The sequence below is a fragment of the Lipophrys pholis genome (genome assembly GCF_963383615.2).
Source record: "Lipophrys pholis genome assembly, chromosome: 20".
NCBI classification, from domain to species: Eukaryota; Metazoa; Chordata; class Actinopteri; order Blenniiformes; family Blenniidae; genus Lipophrys; species Lipophrys pholis.
Window position 1 is genome coordinate 2,525,199 of NC_137648.1, and position 21,918 is coordinate 2,547,116.

At 42.3% G+C, this 21,918-nt stretch overlaps 1 protein-coding gene across 1 annotated transcript in view; it reads right to left on the bottom strand.

Moving 5' to 3' along the window:
- Positions 1–448: 448 nt before the first annotated feature.
- LOC308125736 (cadherin-18) overlaps positions 449–21,918 on the bottom strand; it is a 127,350-nt gene continuing 105,880 nt past the window's right edge. Inside the window, exons 11-12 of the mRNA XM_080489696.1 lie at positions 10,197–10,448; positions 449–1,280 (exon numbers count right to left, since the gene is read on the bottom strand). Coding sequence (XP_080345822.1) covers positions 775–1,280; positions 10,197–10,448 — 758 coding nt within the window. The 3' untranslated portion in view covers positions 449–774. The remainder of the gene's footprint in view (positions 1,281–10,196; positions 10,449–21,918) is intronic.

Consider the following 21,918-nt stretch of genomic DNA (forward strand, 5'->3'; position numbering starts at 1 on the left):
AGGCTCTCAATCACATCATATTGTTGGCCCAAGCTGCCGAACAGGACAAGGGCAAAGAAAAAAAAAGAGAAGGTCTGGGTTCAAATCCGAATGTGAGTGTTTGTCTCCGATTGTTTGTCCTGTGATGGACTGGAGACCTGTCCAGGGTGTATCCTGCCCTGGGATGGGCTCCAGAGCGCTCCAGGATTAAGCCGTATGGCTGGACGGAGCTTCATGTTGCATTCAGGCGTCTTTCTGAGGAGAAGGAAAAAAAAAACCCGACTGACACCAAAAAGTTAACAAAAGGGAAGAAAGAAGTGAGCGAGGTGTGTGCGGCCGCCTCGGCGCCGTCCTCGGCCTGGTGATTCATAACAGCTTTGGAGATGCTTCCCACCTCCCACCTCCCACCGCCACCCTCACCACACGCTGCGCTCCACACTCACGCTGGAAGGAAGCAGAGAAATGTACAGACCGTTCACGAATCCACTCATATGGATTTCAGGACTTTATTGAGCATTAAAAAATATACACCAAGGAAAATACCCATTCTCCTTCCCCCCCACCCAAATATTTATGTTCCTCCATCTCAAAATCTGATTTTTAATACTTCCAGACGATCATCCAGAGTGACAAAATGAAAAAAAAAAGGGGGGGGATAAAAAATAAGCAGTTTATTTTGAGTTCAACATTAGAAGTTGAAAACCACCGAAACAGTTTGAAAGCATTTCTGTTTGTTCGTGTCGTTGTCCGCTGTAAAATCTGAGGAAACAAACACATTTGGTTTGGAATCACAGACTAGGTCGTCACGTCTGACTCTAATTCCCCGTAGAGTTCTGCCAGTTTCTGGAACTCGGGTCCCCAGTCGTCCAGGTAGTTGTAATCCTGCTCCGACTGCGTGCCGGGCGAGTCTAGCGGGCTGATGGAGCCCGTGGGCGAGCCCTGCCCCTCGTACGCGTAGGTCTGCAGGGAGTCGTACGGCGGCACGCTGGTGTCCATGTCGGCCTCCACCAGTCTCTGCTTGATGAACTCGTGCACGTCCACCTCGTCCGGCTCCGCCGACGGACTCCGGCGGCTACGCGACGGCCCGCAATGTTTCCTCGCCTCCGGGCGAATGTCCCGCCGGAACTTGAGCTCCTCGGCGGCGGCCGGGTTTCTCAGGGCGATGATGTCGAAGGCCTCGGTGTCCTCCTCGCCGCCGCCCTCGTCGTCGTACGTGACCACGTTCTCTCTGATGTCCTCCTCCGAGATGATGAGCGGCTCCTTCTTGCTCCGCCTCAACGTGATGAACAGAACCACGATGGCTGAAAGACAGAGTCACATATTTATAGTACGGCTGCTTATGAAAAATTAAGAACAATATATATATAAATGCTTCGTGAATGTGGAAACATCTGAACTCAACTAACTTCTCAATTATATTGAGGTGTGACTGTGGCAATAGTTGGTTATTATTATTATTATCATTGAGTTTTTTTCTCAGAATATAACGGTGCAGAAAGTCCTCAGGCTAAACTGTCTAAACATCAATGAATGTGTTTCTTAATCCAAAGCCCCTGACAAACAGCGAAACAACAAAGCAAACCAACACGAGGCCATTTTATGGGCATATTTCACTCAATTTTCCACGAGGACACTAAAACCGGCCGAGCGTTACCCGGTTGCAAGTCGATAATGCACATTAGCCGTCATTAGCATCGAGGGGCCCCGACGATTGCGCGAGAGCAAAGCCATCGAGATGATGAGAGTGTAAACAGTATAATTGCGTTTGGGAGCCGATATAACCACACATTCCACGCAAAAAAAAAAACAAAAAAAAAACGCAAAGCATAAAGCATATGGAGGCCCGTCTCGTGCAATAATCTGCAGTTTTAGGTGAGCGGGGAGGAAAGCGCCAGCTGTGCCGCGTCAAAGGAAATGTGGGCCGGTGCTGCGAGACGTCTCCGCTGATAAGTAGCTCGGAGTGCTCACGCTCTTAATGAAGTCGTGGAGTCAAGTTATATTTGATGACATGCTACAGCTCCAAAACTTGTTCCAACAACTAATGAGAGTTCTGCTTCTTTGGGTTAATGATGACCTCTCACCAAGACGTTAGCACTAACATCTATTTAATAGAACGGCCGTAGAAAGAGAGGATGATAGGATAAGGATTTTATTTTTTTTCCAGCGATGAAATATGTTGAAGGAGTTTATTATGTGGCTATTAGTTCATACTGGTAATGTTAGACACACCAGGATTCCTGCATGGGCAATACAGCATGACCAGAGCAGCCAGGTCTGCTGTTCTCATACGTTTCAGGAACATTCCTCACTTTTTAATTCAATTCAATTGAATTTCGTTAGCATCCAACACAGCGCGGTCATCTCAACACACTTTTACAGAGGAAACCCAACAATTAGGCGACAGTAGAGAGAAAAAAAAATCTCTTATAACTGGAAGAAACCTGCAGGACCAGACTCAGAGGTGCAGATATTCCGCTGTTCCAGTTGGGGTTAGCTGTTTTAGCTTTTATAGCCAATTCATCTTTAGAATCATTTGAGCAGTTTTGGATATTTCAGTTGTTATAGCCACTTCAGGAATCGCAGCTGTTTAGACGATTCTAAGTCATTTTAGCCAGTGTTAGTGGTTCGTGGCATTTTTAAACATTTACGCCACCAAAGCGGTGTTAGCCATATTAGCTGTGATAGCCATTACATCTGTTATGGCTATTCTCGCTCTTTTAGCAGTTTTAGCCACTTTAGCTGCTTTAGCACTTTTACCATTATCCTTTGTTCAGAGATATGTTAGTATATGATACACATTTTATAAGGCAAACTACCAAAACATAAATAAACTTGTAAAAGCAACAGGCGACCACAGAAGAGGGGATCCCAGGGGAATTTTGTGGCTTGAGAACTGTGTGTCGCTGACCGCTGCCCTGACCGGTGCAGAGCAAAGCCAACACCTCTGACTCTGGATCAGTTTTATTCCTGGAAAAAGGGAGTTTTTCCTTTCAACCATCGCCAGTGTGTGCTCATGTGGGATTGCTGTGTTTCTCCTTGGCGGAGAGGATCAGTTTTGTCCCACAAAAAATGTGTGAAAGGCTTTTGGTCAGCACAGCAATGATGTGCAACAAAACAAAACTACACCCAGACTCGCAGACTTGATGCCCCAGTTTGCTCCTCTCCTAATACAATGAATCATCTGTGGCTAATCCTCACCTCCTGACCTACAGACTGGAGTTGCACCAACCCTACACTTAAAAATAACCACGGCTGGCCTTTTCCCAACATTTCTTTGTTGAGTCTTGATTTTTGTCCTGGCATGGATGAAAAGTCTCCATAATAAGTGCATGAAAACCTTTCTGTCCCCACAGCATTAATAAATGTGACACAATGCAGCCTCTAGCTCTTCACTCACACCTGAGCCATCACATATACTGCAAACCCATCACTTCAGGTGATGAAGTGACCCTTCACTGCAGTTACACTTAACCCTTGAATCAACTCTTCCACAAAGCAGGGCATAACTCCAAAGCATTACCCTAGAAGTCTTGATTTCTTTGTTAGGACTTGCTATAGGCGTCCTCTGGATGACAAGTCCACAGCGTTAAACTGATTTTCCACAAATGTACTCTTTCCTTGACCATAAACAATACTGCTTGATCTTTAACCTTAACTTTATCCAACTATACACGGACAGTTAAGCCTCTCAAAATGTGAGTTCCTTTTTCCAAACAAGTTCCAACAATAGTACTGTTTTTATTTTTATATTTCATAATATTTTTGTTCCCAAAAGGTAGACAGTTCCTCTAACGTCAGTTGACACAACAATATTAAGAATACTATCCATGTATTTCTCAAAACATACATATACAGATAAAAGAGATGTGTTACAAACTGAGGAACTCTTTGACTTCATGGCCACATTCAGACGGGCGATGGAGGCTACCATATTTTCTGGACTCTTCATTGGACTTTTCTTACTTGTTTGGCTGATTGTGTGAAATAAAGTCAATGGTACATATCATTTTGGACCACTAGATGTCACTGTACGACAACAGAAAGCTGCTACAGTACCACAGAAAGTACCTCCATGGTATTTTTCACACTGTAAAATGGGGGAAGTGGTGGCTTAGAGGCTTGAAAGATGATTGTATAGTGTGTGGGACATTCAGCACAATGTAAAGGTTTCATTCTAGAAATGTATTCGATGTATTTGGATCCTTTATGAGATTTGAATTGCTGTTGAAGTACGAGAAAGTTTGCGTCATGCAGTCCTCTGGAGGTTAACATGTCACATCCAAGCACAGTGTATTTAGGCTCAGTTTAACCCAGTAACTTATTGAAACCTTCAACTAATTTAGGTGGAAGCAGGTAAGTGATCGGCTGCAATGTCTTCTCAGATTGGGCGGGACAAGAGCGTAAACTAGTGTGTGGCTGGCTCAACAAGGGTTAAACTGCTTCAGTGGGCAGAAACTGACTGAAAATGCTGGAGCACTGTTGGGATTGGTGCGCAATAAAACCCTGCACCACCTACAGAACATAAAATTCTCATTTTATGGCGTAATTACGGTCAGCTTGACCTACCAGGGGGCCTGCGGGCCCTGCGTGGAGTTCAACTGGGTTCAGCACGCGATGCTGGTCAAATAAATACATGCAAGCGCAGATCATTAGACGACTCGTTATATTTCCAAACTGAGAAGGATAACATTTTGTCCAAATCCCGTTAAATTCTTGGGGTTTTTGGATTCTGATCACACCTCAGACCTGTGACTCAAATTGACCTTCTGGAGCGAAATTTCATCACCCCAGCAGCTCCGGAGATAAAGTTTGCCGCAGGTATGAGCAGACAGACCACATTGGTGTGTTGTAGCCAGCAGGGATGCTCCGAGCCAAAACTAATAAACAGAATTATTATAGTCCGATTTCATTTTTACTGCTACTCCTTTATGTGCTCTTCTTTAAGTTTTAACTGCAGGGCCTCGGATCTTAACGTTTCAATCTGGCAGGATAATGGATCCGTAAAACTGAAATACTTGTGAGGCCACGAGCACCGATTGAACTGAACGGTTAAATTCAGCAAACTTTTTCATTATAATTCAGTTTTTCTTTTTTGTTTTGTTTTTTAATAGTCTGACTGAACCCTTAGACGACAACTTATGACCAAAGTAATTACACATAGATTCATCTTTTCATTTATTTATATGATTCGGGGTTAATGCTTGTGTTGTATGTGATTAATTTATGGAAAAAAAAATAAAAAATAAAAAATAAATCCCTTTAACTGCACATGTAGGGTTAGAAAAGGTGAAAAATGCAATTTGTCTGAGATCACGCTTATCATTCCCAACCAATTAAACAATGCATTGATGTGTAAGTGTGCGAGGTGAGTTTGGTCAATCAGAGCAGACCTTCAAGGAATTTATTTAGTTTTTCCTTCTAATCTTGAATTATTAATCCGCTTCCTCTTCAGAGTGGGTTTACAGTTTGCCACTTCCAATAACGAAACACCAAACACCTTTATTACTTCCCGGCATTTCATCCACCAGACTGCACTTTCCACAGGCTCATGATCTACTCGTAGTAGATCTCCGTCTTCGATACACACCGTATAATGTAATACACTCTCTGCATTAATAGTCCATTCAGGTCCTTTCATATGCCCAGCCAATAGCCGCAGAGCTCTAACTGCTGCTCAGTACACCACTTAGGGCACCAGGGAGCATTACGCCAGTCAACAGTTATTTGTTTGCTGGAGCAGAAGTCATTGCAGACGTTTAATTTATGCAGCATCTATATCCTTGTTATGGAAGAGTATACTTAGAAGCTGGAGGGCTGTAATGTATTGTGAAATGATGTGTCTAATCCAAATAAGAGTGCATTCCTTGTAACTCCTTCTGCTTCGAGACGATGAAACCCGGTGAGGATTAACTGAGCGCACGAAAAAAAAAGAAAAAAAAAAGTGGTGAATGGTCTTGATCTTTTTACACGACGGCTCAACTTTTAATTCTACTTTTTTTTTTAATGATTATTATGCAAGCCATGCCATTCATCTGCAGCAATTTAAAGTGTAAACATCCATTTATCTTCAATCTTCTGGGGCAATAGGGCAAACACACACATACGCTTGCAAGGAGAGAAGGTTACCAAGAAGACCATAATTGCAATTCTTCATTAAAGCACCTGCAATAAGTTTCAGCGAGAATAGAAGATGGAACGACATGTAGGACCTGATCAGACACGCAAAACAAACCATTTAGTGCAAGGGTGTCAAACATAAGGTCCGTGGGCCATAATCACTCCACGGGAGGCTCCAATCCAGCTGCCAAAGCAACAAGCAAATTGTCAAAATTTTTAAGAAAACACTGTTGTTGTTGTTTTTTTATAGTAGCGGACACAGCGGTTTTTAGTTGTCACGTGAAACTAATGTGTAAATGGGGCCTAAGTCAGGCTAATGATGGCAGTTCGCCTTAAAAGTCACTGTAACTTGTCACAGAGACGCATGAATACCAACGAGCAGCTCACCATAACGCCAAATAGTATTTTCAAAAGTGTCCATACAATTTCCCATCAGTATTTGTTCAGTCTTGATAAACCAGCCAGACTTGAAATGAAAAATATAATTACTACAGTTTATCGTTGGTTTTTAGTTTAATCCATTCCCTCACTTAAAACAATTAGAAGCGGAATATCATATCATTTGTATTTGAAACTAAATGAGCATTAGCATACGAAAACAAGAATGTAACTTTCAAACAGTCTGAAGTTATTTAAGTCAAATGTAAAATGGAATTACTGAGTGAGCCCAGAGATAGCGCGCGTCCCATTCCAGTTTCCCGCAGGCTTAATTAAGATGGCTTATTAGAGGACGCAGAGATAAAGCGCGGCCTTTAATCGGACCAACGGAAAACAATCAGGCACAAACAAATTACACTGACAGGCGACTCGGAGGCAAGAACTGAAAGTGTCTAAGCAGGTGATACCACTATTCTATATAATCGAGAGCTTCGCTTGAGCTTAAAAATGACTTTGATTTTTCTTCATCATTACACATAAATCAATGGAGAAGGAACATTCATTAATCTTTTTTGCTTTGACTATATCTATATCAGTCATAATGACGTGGGCGTCAGTTTCTCGAATTGTTGAAGCAGTGTTTATTAAATTTATTTTAATGGTCAAGTTTTCCACTGGGGGCACCAGAGAGCTTCAGAGAGGCAAAGGGTTAGGAGGACCATGAAATCCTCACTAAAAGAATGAACACGCTAAAAACACGCACTGAAGGCCATTTGTAACTGTTAAGATTGTTTCTCTGTGTTTGGTCCATCACACGTGTATCACACGAGTCTGAGCTTTTCTACCGACAGGAAATCTGGAAGGATGACACACATGAGCTAAATTTGTAGAATTGCATTGCAAAATTGTCTTATTTCGTTCTTATTTCAGCTTTTGTGATGATTTAAAAAAATTTCAGTTTAATTTCCACTGTTTGGCTTCTTATTTGGCCACGGTTTCCTTCCTGTGTCAATTAACTAATATATTTTCTTTTCGTATCTTACATGGTTTAGATTTGCGAAAGAATTGGTGTTCAAGCGTGTTTAATGTTTTTTCATGAACACAACAATAACATTTAATCATGCCATGAAAATTCAAGCGGATCGTTAATGCCATTTTCATGGACCACAGATGATTTTACATGAAATAATACCAGAAAAAAAAAGATTAAAAATGCAATTAGTCCATGAAGTTTTCTGGTCGTTGGCGTGCGATTTGATCCTCAGCAGGTTTATACAGTCAAATTTAAATTACTATCTTGGACTTGCAACACGGCATGTGTCCGTGCCTAATTAACATACTGAGAGTTTACCAAAGTTAGAGCGAATCATGATGAAAACTTTTATTAATAATCAGTTTAGGGCAAGTAAGTAGGAAGGCCTATCAAGGAGTGATGCTTAACTTTGCAGCACAGCGAGGAAATAGGAGCGCATGATACCAGGCGCAATTTAAACTTCCCATGCATCTCGGACCATTATGTCACCAGGACTCCCACGTTCAGCTGTTTTTTTTTTCATTATACTTGAGAGAAGTACCGTGCAGAGACGGTGGATCATGAAATTGGTGCATTATGAAAAATAGCTCGGACAAGCCGAATGATGGAACGTTAATTAGACCGGAAGATGATTTATTTTTGGACTGGGATTAAATCTAATACCTTTAGGGGTCAGTTTCTGTCCACCTGACAACGCGGTGAGGGCAGAACTTGCAGCTAAAAAAACCCCAGATTCCACTTTTCTCATTCTCTGTCCATCCTAACTCTGATATTCATTTTAGGGATTCAGCGTGTGTCTCTCATTCAAGCATTTGCAGCGAGCGGTGGTGACGCCGGCCTTTTGTTTGGCTCAGCCAGACGCTCTGGCAAGGAGGACGAAGCAAGCCCGTATGAATATGCACAACCTTCACGCCCTAATGTCCACAGACAATCAGGAGTACCAGGGGAGGAGGGAAGAGGAGGTGAAGCCGTGTTGTTTTCTACACTTTTGTCCAATTGTGTCCGACTGCGATTCGGTTGGCAGGGAAGGAAGAAAGTGCGTGAAACACTTCTGAGAGCTGACGGGAGATTGTTTACATCGGTAAATCTAATGAGCTCCGTTTGATCTTTTGCTTTGAATCCGCGCCATATTCCACACACTGCCAACCTATCTCCTTCTCTGATCTGACCTATAACGCTGACTACCCACTTTAAAGATAAAGAGCGACTGGCTCACATTTGCAAGTTTATATATATAAAATCATTCACAGTCGTCGCAAAGAGCGGTTGCCATAGTAACATGGCATGCATTTCCATCGACTGTAGACATGTTGGCTGTGTAGCCGAGTTGGAGCGGGCAACATCGAGCGAGCCCTATACATTTTTATTTTTTCCTCCCTTACTTTTGTATTCGTGCCGCACGACACATCCTTCACACATGAGATCAACAGGAGTCGTGTCTGTGTTGGCTGTCACCACATTTCTCCATGCTTGCGCTATGCTCTTGTAGTCACAACATGCAATGTCAAATATGAACTGGGGAGCGGGGTGATGGAAGAAAAGAAAAAAAAAAAAAAAAAGAAAGAATAGTTTTCACCCTTTTGCAGATTATCGAGGGCAGTCTGACAATCCAGTATATCTGTGTTTTTGGATTCAGAGAAGACTCACGAGCGTGTACTCCGAGGTGCCTCGCGCTGGGGATTGTGGGTGTGCTTTCGCTGGATAATCGGTCTCTGTGTTTACAGTAGGAGCCATGGCTGTATACGTGACATCGCATCAGACGAGTTGAAGGTCAATACTTATGATTTCCACTGCACAGGAAAGTCAGAGGGGCATCATGTCGATGCAATGCTTCAAGGCCTCAAGATAGCGTCACTGCATTTTGTACACTCCACTGTGCTTTAATGAAAAAGACTCCACCATGCACATCAGCACCTCCAAATCTGAGTCTTGCCTTTTTTTAAGGGTTAAAATGGCATAACCTCTTCGACTAGGGAGAGATTTATTTTTCAGTGGTCGTACATTTAGACAAGCTGAGCAGTTGACAAAACTCTGTACCAGGCAGGTCAGACTGGGACCAGGCCTTGAGGTTGACGGACTCGGGGCTCCCCTCAGTAGGGTTGGGAGACGGGAGGAAGTTGCTGCAGACAGAGATACCTGCCTTGTTTGTTTTCCATACTACCACAAGCCCATGTGGACCGAGCAGGGAAGGGCATGGTTGCAAAAAAAAACCCAAAAATCTCCCTTTGTCAACAAATGCAAGTTTAGATTTTCTAATTTCAAACTGAAAAAGTTTTCCCCCTCGAAGCGCTGCAGGGTTGTCTCAATATTCTCTCAGTTGAATGCACTTTCTTCATGAATTAAATTGACCCCTCATCCATACTCTCTTTGTCCTCTCTATCTCCTTTCTACTCATCTTTCCCCCAGCCTCCTCTCTCTGTGTCCTCCTTCAGCTCTGTCCTTTGTATCCTCTCCTTTTTTCCTCCACACCTTCCCTTCTCCACCCCTCTCTGCCCTCATTCCCAATTCCAACTGCGCCCTTACATGTCTATTCATCTCTCTCTCCCCCTCTGCCCTTGTCATACCCTTTCAGACCCTTCCACTCCTCTATGGTCCATCTCCTCCGTCCAGGGCCCGGGGATATCTGCCCCCGGGCAGCTCTCCGCCCCCTCCCTGTGCTGCCGTCCCCGTTGCGACGGTCCCGACTTACCCAACAGGATGATGATGCACAGCAGGATGGCGATGAGCGCGCCCGTGCTGAGACCCGCCGAGGAGAGAAACGCTTCGCTTTGGCACATGCGGATTCTGCCGTGGCGCTGGCACGGGCACACCCGCAGGGTCAAGGTGCTGGTGCCGCTCAGCGATGGCTCCCCGCCGTCCCACACCACAATGGGCAGCTCGTACAGCTCCTGAGTCAGGTGGTTGAATCGGCGCCGTCTGGCAACGATGCTGGCTGAGCTGTCTGTAAGGTACAAAAAAAAAAAAAAAAAAAAAAGCAGCACATTTTAACAGGACTACATCCCCTTGGCTTAAAAACGACAGATTGGCAGGATTTCTTTTTTCCACACTTCTTTCAGTTAACCTGCAATTATTTGTTTACTGGTAAGAAAGACTTATTAGCTAAGTGGAAAAAGTATAAAAAAAAAAAACCTTCACATGTGCCATTGTGAATCAGATTTTAAAGGATCTTGAGCTGGTAGGTTTCTTGTTGTGCAGCTTCCACTGTGTGCCAAGGCTAATTAATTGCAAAGGTGTTCGTTTACTTTTTAATGTGCTGCAAAAGAGCAGTTCACCCTGGCCTCCGTACAATCTCTCCTGCTAATGGAGCATGCCATGTATACAAACAGAAGCGAAAAAAAGGCAGTTTGTAGAGAGAGAGAGAGAAAAAAAAACCAAAAAACCCCTGACGTGCTGGAGGGAGGCTTTCTGATGAGGCTGAGCGCGGAGAAAAACATTCGGATAGAAACCCTTGAAAACGATATTCAAGCTTGTTGTTAGTGAGCTTTTATTGGTTGATTCAGTTTTTATCATCAATGTATGAGAGCAATATTGGTCATCCTTATTTCAACCTGTTACTAGAACTTAACTAGATCACCAATCAGCCATAATATTATCACCACAGTCTGAAAATGTGCGAATGGGGTACATAGGGGTAAGAGTGTTAACGACTGTCTGAAAATGGTGGCCTCAGCTGAGTTCATTTAGAAACACTATTATTTTCATTATTATTATAATAATAATACTAATATAAAATAGAATAAAAATACCGACCGACCAACCAACCAGCCATCCAGCCAACCAAGTAAATAAACAAACGATCAAGCAACCGACCAATAAGTCAAACAATTATTACAAATTATTATTTGCAAAAATACCCAAACCCCTGAGTTTCATCGGATCTCTATGATGGGTTTCTTCTTTTATTGTTGATCTTATTCTCGTCTATATTTCATTTTGTGCTCATGAGCTGCTAAACTGTGTTTTGTTGTTTCTTCAAAACAATTAAAATAAATACCCACTACATTCGAATCAATTCTTTTCCAATCTATTGTGTGAAATCCACTTAGCAGTGACATGCATTATGCTGCTGACAGAGGGTAGATTAGCCATCTGTAACTCCACCATCTCCAAAATGGAGAAAATACGATGCAAAAAGAAACGGGAGACTCTGTAACCCAAAATCTATACATGTGCATGAGTCGCTCAATAATGTGACGCATGTGTTTTTGGAGTTTGACTTTCATTGTTAGTATGAGATGCTTTTTAATGCAGCTTTTGTAGCTTGTATTTCAGTATTCCCTTGCATTGGTATTGAAGATTACTGAATGAAATATCTCAATTTTGATTTATTTGAATAACTTTATTATAACAAGCTTGGAAATATAACTTTACATTGTTAGAAAGTGAGCATATAGCTGCCAAATCCACCCATATAACAACGTTCTCGAGTTCACTGGGGCTCTTTCATTCAGGGCAGAACAGCCCCTATCTGCGGTGTGCTTTGTGCAACAGTACCCATTGCACATTAAATTAGAAGCGTGCGCTAAGAGGCTTACACCGAGACGTAGACTTACACGGCACAACCTCACGCGGCTTCCCATTAAGAATCTCAACATTAGAAGCCTCCCGATACACGAGGAAGTCTGCATGAATGCAAGAAAAACCTCTTTATCAGAAAAAAGGAGCAAAGATATATAAAGCATAATGCACTGTGGTTTGCACAAACACATTGCAAGCTTTAATGGTTTTCTGCATTAATGCTTGAGGTGCCGTTTGTACAGTTTGTTTGGCTTCATTTTAGTTTTCATTTATCCGTCTTTCATACTGCTTTATTAAACTCTGCGGCAGAAGCCATATGACTATGAGCGAAGGGGGTTACACCAGAGGTGTCAAACATATAAGGCATTTAAAACAACTAATAGATTTATGTGCTCAGTCTTTTTTAATGAACTAATTATGTGTCCTTATAGAAGGAGCAACCTCAAATTCGAACTAAACCGGAAGACAGTGCTTACCATGATATCATAAAATAACCAATACCCCCCCCCCCCCCCCCCCCCCCCGCCCCGATCCACCATCTGTCTACATGTCAAAGGCAAGACACTGAAACCCCAACTGCTCCCAATGGACAGACTGAGACATTCACACACCACCTCCATTGGTGTGTGAATGTGTGTTAAAGGGTGAATGTGAGCGCCTTTGGGACTGTTTAATCAGTGGAAAAAAATGCAGTATAAGTGAACTCCATTCACTCCATTTGCTTGTTGTTAGACCACCAGGGTTCACATGCAAACATCAAGGTGTGAAGACAACCTCAGAGTACTGAGTGAAACACGTAGGTGTACGAGGATTACATAAGAGAAATATCATAACGAATAAACCCAACTCCTCTTGAAAAGCAGCAGATACTTGATTCTTTAACTGTGACTCCTGTTACTCATCCTGTGTGAATAACTTGCTCCTCACATGACTGAGTTGAAACTTGTCGATGACACATCGCATGCCAGATATATACTCGCGCAGTATTTTTAAGTTCTAAAAAACACTGAATCGTGCACAAGGGCAACCTTTTCCCTTCCACCCAGTGAAAACACCTCCGCCCGGTGCTGTACTATCGTGCTGCTGCTCTGAGACCTCTCCTCCCACTCCAATCTCTGCTCCATCTATGAATAATTATAATGATCGACAGTTGGAATGACAACACGTACTTCAAGCTTTATTAAGTCAGACTCTCGCACTATCACCGTATCAGCAAGCAGATGGGTGGAGGGGAGGGGGTGTGAGAGATGCAAATAACAAGAAAGAGAGATGGGGAGTGGGAAGATGAGAGGAGGAGAGGAGGAGAGGGGGGTGGGGAGGGGTGGTGTTTTTGTGTGTATGCGTGAGAAAGAGAGCGTGGTGAGGATGGGTACAGGGGCTGAGGCGAGGGGAGACAAACAAGCTGTGTGTGCGCGGCGTTCGCCATCACAGCCGCTTACACTTTGAAGACGCGGCAGCAGGGGCACTTGTACCCGCCGCGGCGAGGAGCTTCACATCAATTATGTCATGCTAATTTCTGCATTAACTGTCCTCTCATTGGCAGGTGGATCAGGGAGGCTGGTTGATTAACGTCGCCGTCTGAGCGGCCATCTGCAGCGCCAACGTTCGGCCGCGGCTCGATTTAGAACGGCCGAGGTCTAACTGTGTTGTGACGTCTAACACGGTCACATCTGCAGTATGAAGCAGGTAACCTCCCACAACAATGAAGGAAAAGTGGTATCTTACATTTACTATCAGCACATGAGGGATGAGCAGTGGCCATGTGACGTATCTCGTAATATCGAATCATTTAAAGAGGAAGTGTCAAATACATTATAGTTGATAGGCCAAATTCAGCCCAATTTCATCTTCAGTGGGCCAGACCGGTAATAGAGTGCCGTAATAACCTTTAAATTAGAATTTTAAAGTTTTATGTTGTGTTATTTCCTCAAGTCTTATGAAATGTGTTATTCATTTAAAAAAAAAAGTCAACGTTCTTTTTGAAATTTGGACAATTTGCTTGATGGTTTGATCAGATTGGAGGCTCCTGCTGGCCAGCTTTGGTGCCTCTCGCCTTATATTTGACACATGATTTAAATTCAATGCAGCTTAGAACAATATTTCTGTATCGCCAATGTCGCCTTACAAACATGGAGGGTATAAATTGTGTCTTGTCTCAGGAATACCCAGCATGCATGTGTTTAGGGTTAAGTCAGACTATGAAGCACTAAATAACAAATGGCCTCATTTTTTCCCTACTTTTCCAAAGCATTACCATGATGAGTCTCACTTACATAACCTTTGTATCATTTATGCATTCCATTGCCTCCACTTCAAAATATAGAGTTGGGTTCATTTTCACAGAGGCTGCATGGTGGGGTAGTGGTTACAATTCTCTCCACTCAGCCTGAGGCCTCATTAACTTGGGATTTGGTAGTTTTATAGTTGAGAGTCACAGTAATAAAAATCCAACTTTGTTGTTTGAATGTTTGTGAGCTCCCAATGTTGATGTTTATAGCGAATCATTCTCTATGTGCATGTCTGTGTGCTTTCATTACAAAAACAACCACCAGTGCCAACTTCAGGCCTTGCAACACAACTACATATTTTTCGGCGTGTAAACATGAACATTTTCTAAACAGAAAATTGAAAAACAATGGGTTTTCACTTGAAAACGTCACGCTTAAGACTCCTGAGTTTATGTTCAGACTTGGGGCCTTTCTTTGTATAATGCAGAAGTTTTTCTTGCTCCTTCCACAGTTTGAACCCAAGGTGTTTAAAATTGAGCTGTGGGTGTGATTGTGTATGATATTATTTTGTGACCTGTTCAGGATACACTCCTTTTCTATTCCTCAGCTTAGATTGTTTGCAGCTTTCTGCGATTCTACATTGGATAAAGCTGTATAGAAGGTCATAGTCACAGTTAGGGATGGGTACGGAATTCTGTACTCGTATAGGTACCGACCGAATTACGTCGTTTCACGTACAATCAAACGGTACCTAAATGCATCCTTGTGACTGTGAGGACTAGAAGAGTAGGCGATTTTCCGAGCCGGACTTGAACATAGCGTTGCACACACACGTGCGTAATGACGCCAGTCGCTGCTGCAGCAGTGAACGGAGCCTCGTTAAGCACGAGATTTTTCTCAAGGATGAGAAGTGCACAATTGTCGGCCGCCTCAGATCTACCATCACAATGCTTCCAGGGGGAAAAGGAGAGGAGTAGAAGTTACTGGAGCTGGGTTTTAGTTTGTGCATTATTCAGAAAAAACACAGTAGTTGTAGTTAAGGATTATCATGTTGAAGAAATTTGTGAAACAACGCCGATGTTAGAATACAAGCCGTTGGATGTTGTTTTGATATATATGTTAAAGTTGATCATTTGAGAAATAAACATTTTGAGATTCTATTATTGCACAAATTAACACACAAAAGTACTGAAAATTGGTACCGTTGAATACTGGTACTGTATCGGTTCAAATGTGAAAGGTGATTTTCTCCTGAGCATTCATGGTTTTTCACCAGGTATTCCATCTTTCTCGATCAATCCTCAGAAGAGTCTGGGTGTGTGTGTGTGTGTGTGTGTGTGTGTGGCTTTCTGCCACTGTGTATTTGCCCTACGATAGACTGAGAGCCTTCCCAGGGTGCACCTTGCCTTTCATCCATTGTCAGCTGGTTTTGGCTTGAGCCCTTTGTGACCTTAAGTTGAACAAAGCAGGTATAGAAGAAGAAAGACTCCTCGGTTATGGTGTCCATGGTTGCTTTGACTCTTGCTAATGCACATACGATGATGAAAAATTCCACATCAGCCATAACGTTACCATTGAAGGGAATGGTACGAAATATGTCTTTGGCACCTGTTACCGATCAGTCGTGGGACATATGATACTACAAGTAAAAACATTTCTTCCTCAAAGTTGATGTGCTAGAAGCAGAAATCTGGATTGGATCTTTAAATAAGTAAATCCTCAAATCTGATGCTGTTCTAGAGAGTTCCAGTCTGCAGTGGTCAAGAGCGACTAAAAGTAGTACAAGGAAGGACAATCCATAAAGCTGCAACAGGGTCATGGCAGTCCAAAGTTCACTGGTGAAGCCACAGAGGCCCAATGTCCACAGCTTTAAGCATAGGTCTCAAACGTAAGGTCCGTGGGCCCAATCCAGCCCGCAACAGGCTCTAATCTGGACAAACCACCAAGAAAATTGTAAAGACTTCAAAGAAAACAGACTTTTAATACATTTCTTCAACAACAAAGAAACATTTGAAAGTTCAACCTTAAAGGTTATCATGACACTGTTTTACCAGGTCAGCCCACTCAAGATGAACTTGGACCCTGAAGTAAAATGTGTTTGACACCCCTGATCAGCTGCTGGCGCCAGACATCACGGTATACCTCCAAACGTCTAGAGAAGTCCGTGTCTCGAAGGACCAGCAGTAAAATATGGATTAACACAATATTAGGCATGTGGTCACAATGTTGGTTGATTGACTTTCATATCTGATGCGTACAGTTTTTAGCATACAGTCAGTCAAAGAGTTTGACTCTGCAGAGCAATGGAGTGTGGTATAAGAGCAAACCAAAAATAAACCAACAATAGACACATGCGACGCAGCCGCATCTCTGCAGACTTCACACTTGCCTACACATGCACTTAGCTGGATTCCTTGTGAACTTTGGTGGGTGTGTGTAGGTGCCGCTGATGGGATTCAGCAAGGATCCGCTCTCCAGTTGCTGCTTTGTATGTAACATATGGAGCTGTGTTACCAGTACTTTAAGAATACTGTATATAACAACAATGCAGGGTCTCAGGAGAACCTGGCAGACAGCCGGGGAGAATGCATGTCGATTTAAAGTCTACCTTTCTTCTTTAGACTTCCAGATGGAACTGTTTCTTTGCGACTGAGGTGAAAATCTGTATTTTTAGCAACCTCTCATCTGTTTTCTGACATCATGGAAGGCCTCATACCAACTGAACTCTGATCTCTGAGAAATACCCTCAGATCAAGTATTCACCATCTGAAGTATTAATCTGTACACATGCAGCTCAGATATCAAAGATGATCTCAAACAGTTCTTGACAAATCCGTTTTTTATTGAAGCATGTCAGTGATGTCAAAGGCACATGTTTGAAAAGGGAATGAAACTGGATGAACTGCGTGGAGCCGCATTTGATCAACGCATGCAAACATGTCTGCAGAAGCATGGAATAAATAAACACACATGCTAAATATGTTTGCAGGCATATGATAATATGATAAACACTCCAGGCGGTAATAATAATTGGGTGACAGGGTTGAACAACACCTTTCTGCCTGTGCCTATACTCCTTTTTCTTTTTCATGTTTACAACAGTTTTTGCATCACATGAGTGATTAGAACTGGAAATAGATTTGGTGAACTCTCACACGCTTCACAAAATATGCTTAGCAAATCAGTCCTCTAATGTTTTGCTCAAATATTTGGGAAAATTATTGTATCACGGCTTAATCGAGCGTAAACCTTTATCAGGCACAAGGTCATATAGCATTTATTCTAAATTAAATTAATGGTAAAAGAGTTAAAAAAGGACCCTTTCCCCCCCCAATATGTATCATTGTAAGCAAATGACCAAAACAACAAGAGACTATGCAACTATGAAAGGCTGATTGACACAAATGATAAATGAACTAAGTCTTAACATACGCAACATCTGCCTGCGTTTAAACCAAAACATCCATGTATATCAATGCTCAGCAGCTGTTGAGAGATATGGGAAAGCTGAGATTTAAAACCTGATAAAACATAATTTCGGCTCAGTTTGCGCGACGTTTCCAGGTGAAAAATCAAACCTTTCATTGCCTTTGGGGGTCTGTTCACACCACAGCTGTGCTCGGAGCCACAGGAAACAAACTTATGAGAACGGCTGCGAGGGAGGCTCTCGTCTCTGAGGCTCTCGTCTCTGAGCAAATGGCAGAAAATGCCACTTTTCTGAAAGACTGTTATGGTGCAAGGGGCACCACGGTTGTAGTAAATACTTCTTCCGCCCATGCTCAGCGTCATTACTCAAAGTGTATATTCTCCTTGTACATGTACTTGCTGTAAAGCAACGACCAACAGCACCCATTTGTGGCCAGACATGCTAATCACATGGTTTTCAGCATTTCTGCCATTTTTGTGTAAACCGACATGGTTTTCAAAACGTTGCAGTGTAGAAACATTTCTGTGCCAAAAACATGTAAACGGTGCCAACGAGTGTTTCCCTGTCTTGTTTTAGATTCAAGCCCCTCGGTGAGTCCGGCAAGAGACCGTGGACCCGCTTTCTAAACTGGACAAATCGAACCTACCAAGGTGAAACTTCAATACTAAGACAACCCATAAGATCATGGATTGTAAACCACATACAAAAATAGAATCAATTTAGACCAGCTGTGCAAAATCCAAATGAACGGTTATGAAGAAGAATCATTAAGTGTTTTTTCATGGAGCGATATTTTTGTACTTTGTACTATTCAAGGCTGGTTATAAAAGCCATTATCGTGTTACCTTTGGTATTTTTGCTACCGAGACCTGTTACAGCGGGAGCTCGGCTTCACAAAATCAAATTATCAGTGCAGCGGCTGACTGTTGATTTTCAGCCAAGTTAAAAAACAAAAAGGGAAAACACAGAGACTGAAACACCAAAGCCCGGCGAGCAGATCTAGGAACGTCAACATCGCAGAGCATGTGTTGACGCCATTGAAGTGTCGGGAGAGCTACAGTAACTGCGGGTCAGGCTCCTACAGCATATTAGGCACCATTAAAGCTGATAAACAAGGGCCATGCTTCTGCGAGGCAGCTCGGGGAAAGCACTTTGTGGCGAACCCGTTCTCTTAAAAGCTCTTTAAATGTAAGCAACGTCACGATGCCCGCGTTACAATGACTGATAATTGAATGCCTCTTTGATCTTGCTATCTGTCACATTGTGATGGCATTTTCTTCTAAAAGGCAATTAAACGGAGCCTATGATCTCTAAATAACCCCCACACTTAAATAGATCAATTGATTTCTGAGGGCGTCGTCTTACAGTGCATCCAGAGGACCTTATAATATTACAGTTAATCAGCAGCATTGAAAGAAGCGCTGTCAAGCCATTGATATGTTGGATGTTTAATTATCTTTTATGTCATTCATACCTAACTCGTGACTGTGTGTTGAGATTTACAAACACAAATTATCTGCTGACACAGCAGTTTTGCGTGTGCGTGCCTGTGTGTTAGGTGAAAGGCAGAGGAGCTGGCCACGTACAGCTGAACACAATGAAAGTTTTGGGTTTTCACGTGAAAACTTTGTCCTGTAAACCGATAAGTTCTGTGTGCCTCATGTATTGATATTGTATATTTTAGAGGAAAGTACATGGGTACGAAAGAAGAAAGAAGAGATTTGTGTTTCAAGAAATATGTTAAAGAAAGGAATCAATTATTTCCCTCAACAACCGGTCGGAGTCTCAAACCAAATATTCCGCCCAAAAGAGAAACTTGACAAAGAGTCAGAAGTTTCTGAAGGATCCGCTGTGAGCAAATTGCAAGTGAGAAGGAAAGGAGGTCATGAGAGCGTTAGCCGTGTGAGTGACTGAGAGGGATTTCCGTCACTTCCACGACAACAGAGAGAGGTATTAGGCCCCGGCACAGAGCAGCAACCGACGACTGGCGCGCTACAACAGCAGAAAAAGAAACCGCTTTGAGTGTGATGAGCTTACTTCAATTATCAGACGCAGGAGTCAACAGTACGGCGCATTGTGCTGCTTTCTCTATTTCTCTTAGCCACAGATCAGGTTTTTAATACACAGTGGAAGTCGGAGGATATATGATTGTGAGTTTTCTTTTGACTGAAGCCACGTGCACTTGAGGTGAAGCAGCTCATCCTTTTGAGAAAAGAATTAGAGGGGCAAGATTAAAGGAAACGGAAAATGCTCGATGGGATCAGCAGAGATGAGACACAGGTAGAATAAACTAATCCTCCTAAGAAAATGCTGGATATCATTGCTCTGTTGTGTGGGTTGTTGTTTTCCTCTGCTGTTACAAGAGGATTTTTGTGTCTAAGAGCTGTATTAACCATTTCTAAGTCTTATTTTTTAGGTTTAGAACCCGTTTACGTGACTTTTCAAGTGTGAACACCTTAGCTGTAGGTTGGCCGTATTAAAATAGCTTAGCAATACTTTTCAATCCAACCTAAATAAATAACATTTTATTACCCAGTTGCGGTCTGACGATAAGGCAACTTCACACTTTTTTCCCTGTTTAAGTTCCAGGGAAGCAACTTGAATTGAAGAAGTGCAACACTTCATAGGTGTATGCACAAAGAAGTGACGAAAAGAAAAGTTTAGAAAAGCAGTAAATTGGTGGACGACGATTTACATGATATGTAGTAGAATTACACAGCAGAGTCGTACAATATCTCCAAATGTATCATTATCTCAAGATCAGCTTGATCCTTATTAATTATGCAAAAGACGAACTGAACTGTGATAACGTTTAATTCAAAATGACAGAATTAAAGGAAAAAGTGTGATTGAGCACAATTAATCCACAAAAATAGTAATGAAGCAGAGAAAGAGCACTGTTCATTATTTAATATGCAGCGGTGTACCATTCCCTGCAGGCGTGGGTACATTCGTAACAAAGCAGCCCAGAAATGCCTTTTTTTTTTTTTTTTTTTTACAAACAGTGGCAAATAAGGCTAATCTTCTAAGTCAAAATCCATCCATAATATTTACTCATTGTCAAAAGAATTCGGAATAGTTTATGATTTAGCAATATTTGCCTTGTCATGGCTCGAAGCTATTCTGCTTCTGATTGGCTCGTATAGTAAACAAAGACATTAACCAATCAAATCAGTGAAAGCAGGAAGTTCTGTTGAAGGGATGTTGAACAGAAAAGATCAGAGACGAGTGGAAAAAGCTTCTTTTTTTTTTTTTAAACAAAACTGCAAAGTAAATCCCAGTTAGGTGTTTTTGTGCAGTTCTGAAAGAGGATGTTCTTATGAAGGCATTAAACTGCTCCAGTGAAGCTGTGGTCAACATAACAAGCTGGAGGCTTTGCTGAGCAGCTGCTCTCTCTTTTATCTGGTTAACTAACCGTATAGGTTGTTTCAGAAACCAATGCAAGGCCTTAAACTGGGTGTGGGAAGAACCACAATAGCCCCCTGTCAGGGAGTATTCTCCGTATTCTTGCTCCACTCTCCAGTTAGAGGCTCAGGGGCATTAAGCCAGGCTGATATATCTGTCCCTCAGTAACAGGGTCACTGAGCTTTCTGTCAGACCAAACAACTGCAGATAATAAAGCAAATGTACCAAAGTGACCGTCACAACTAATTAGCGTATGTGCCAAGGTTAATTCTTGCCGATACCTGGCCAGACAAATACACCAGGAAGAAACTACTGCCTCAGAATAGGTTTGGTTGGTGACATTTCTTTTCTCTTAACATTGAATCTCAATGTGTTTATCACTTCAGCTCGTCGATTTTCTTCACAACTGTTTGAATCAAAACATAAACTATGAGTAACGACAATCTGTTTTTTTTTTGTTTTTTTCACGTCACTAATTTTCCCCCTGAGGGATTTCATCGCAACAGTCGCTCGAATAAAACCTGTTTTCTCAGGTTCGCCTTGGCAAATGATAGAATAAATAATTTTCTATTTACGTGTCACAACATATAATCATCCCCATTCCACCAGGGATTATATCACAGACCTCGTGTGAGGAAAACAAGAGCCTGTGGGAGCTAAAGCCCAAACTGAAACGTCGTTAGTCAAACAGCAGGATCCTAAAAAATGCTGTCAATCCTTCAAGAAAGAGGGGCTTGCTTCCTTCCTTCCTTCCTTCCTTCCTTGCTTCCTTCCTTCCTTCCTTCCTGATGCTTTGGCAACATTTTGCTGAAGATGCTTCTGTTATCATGAAA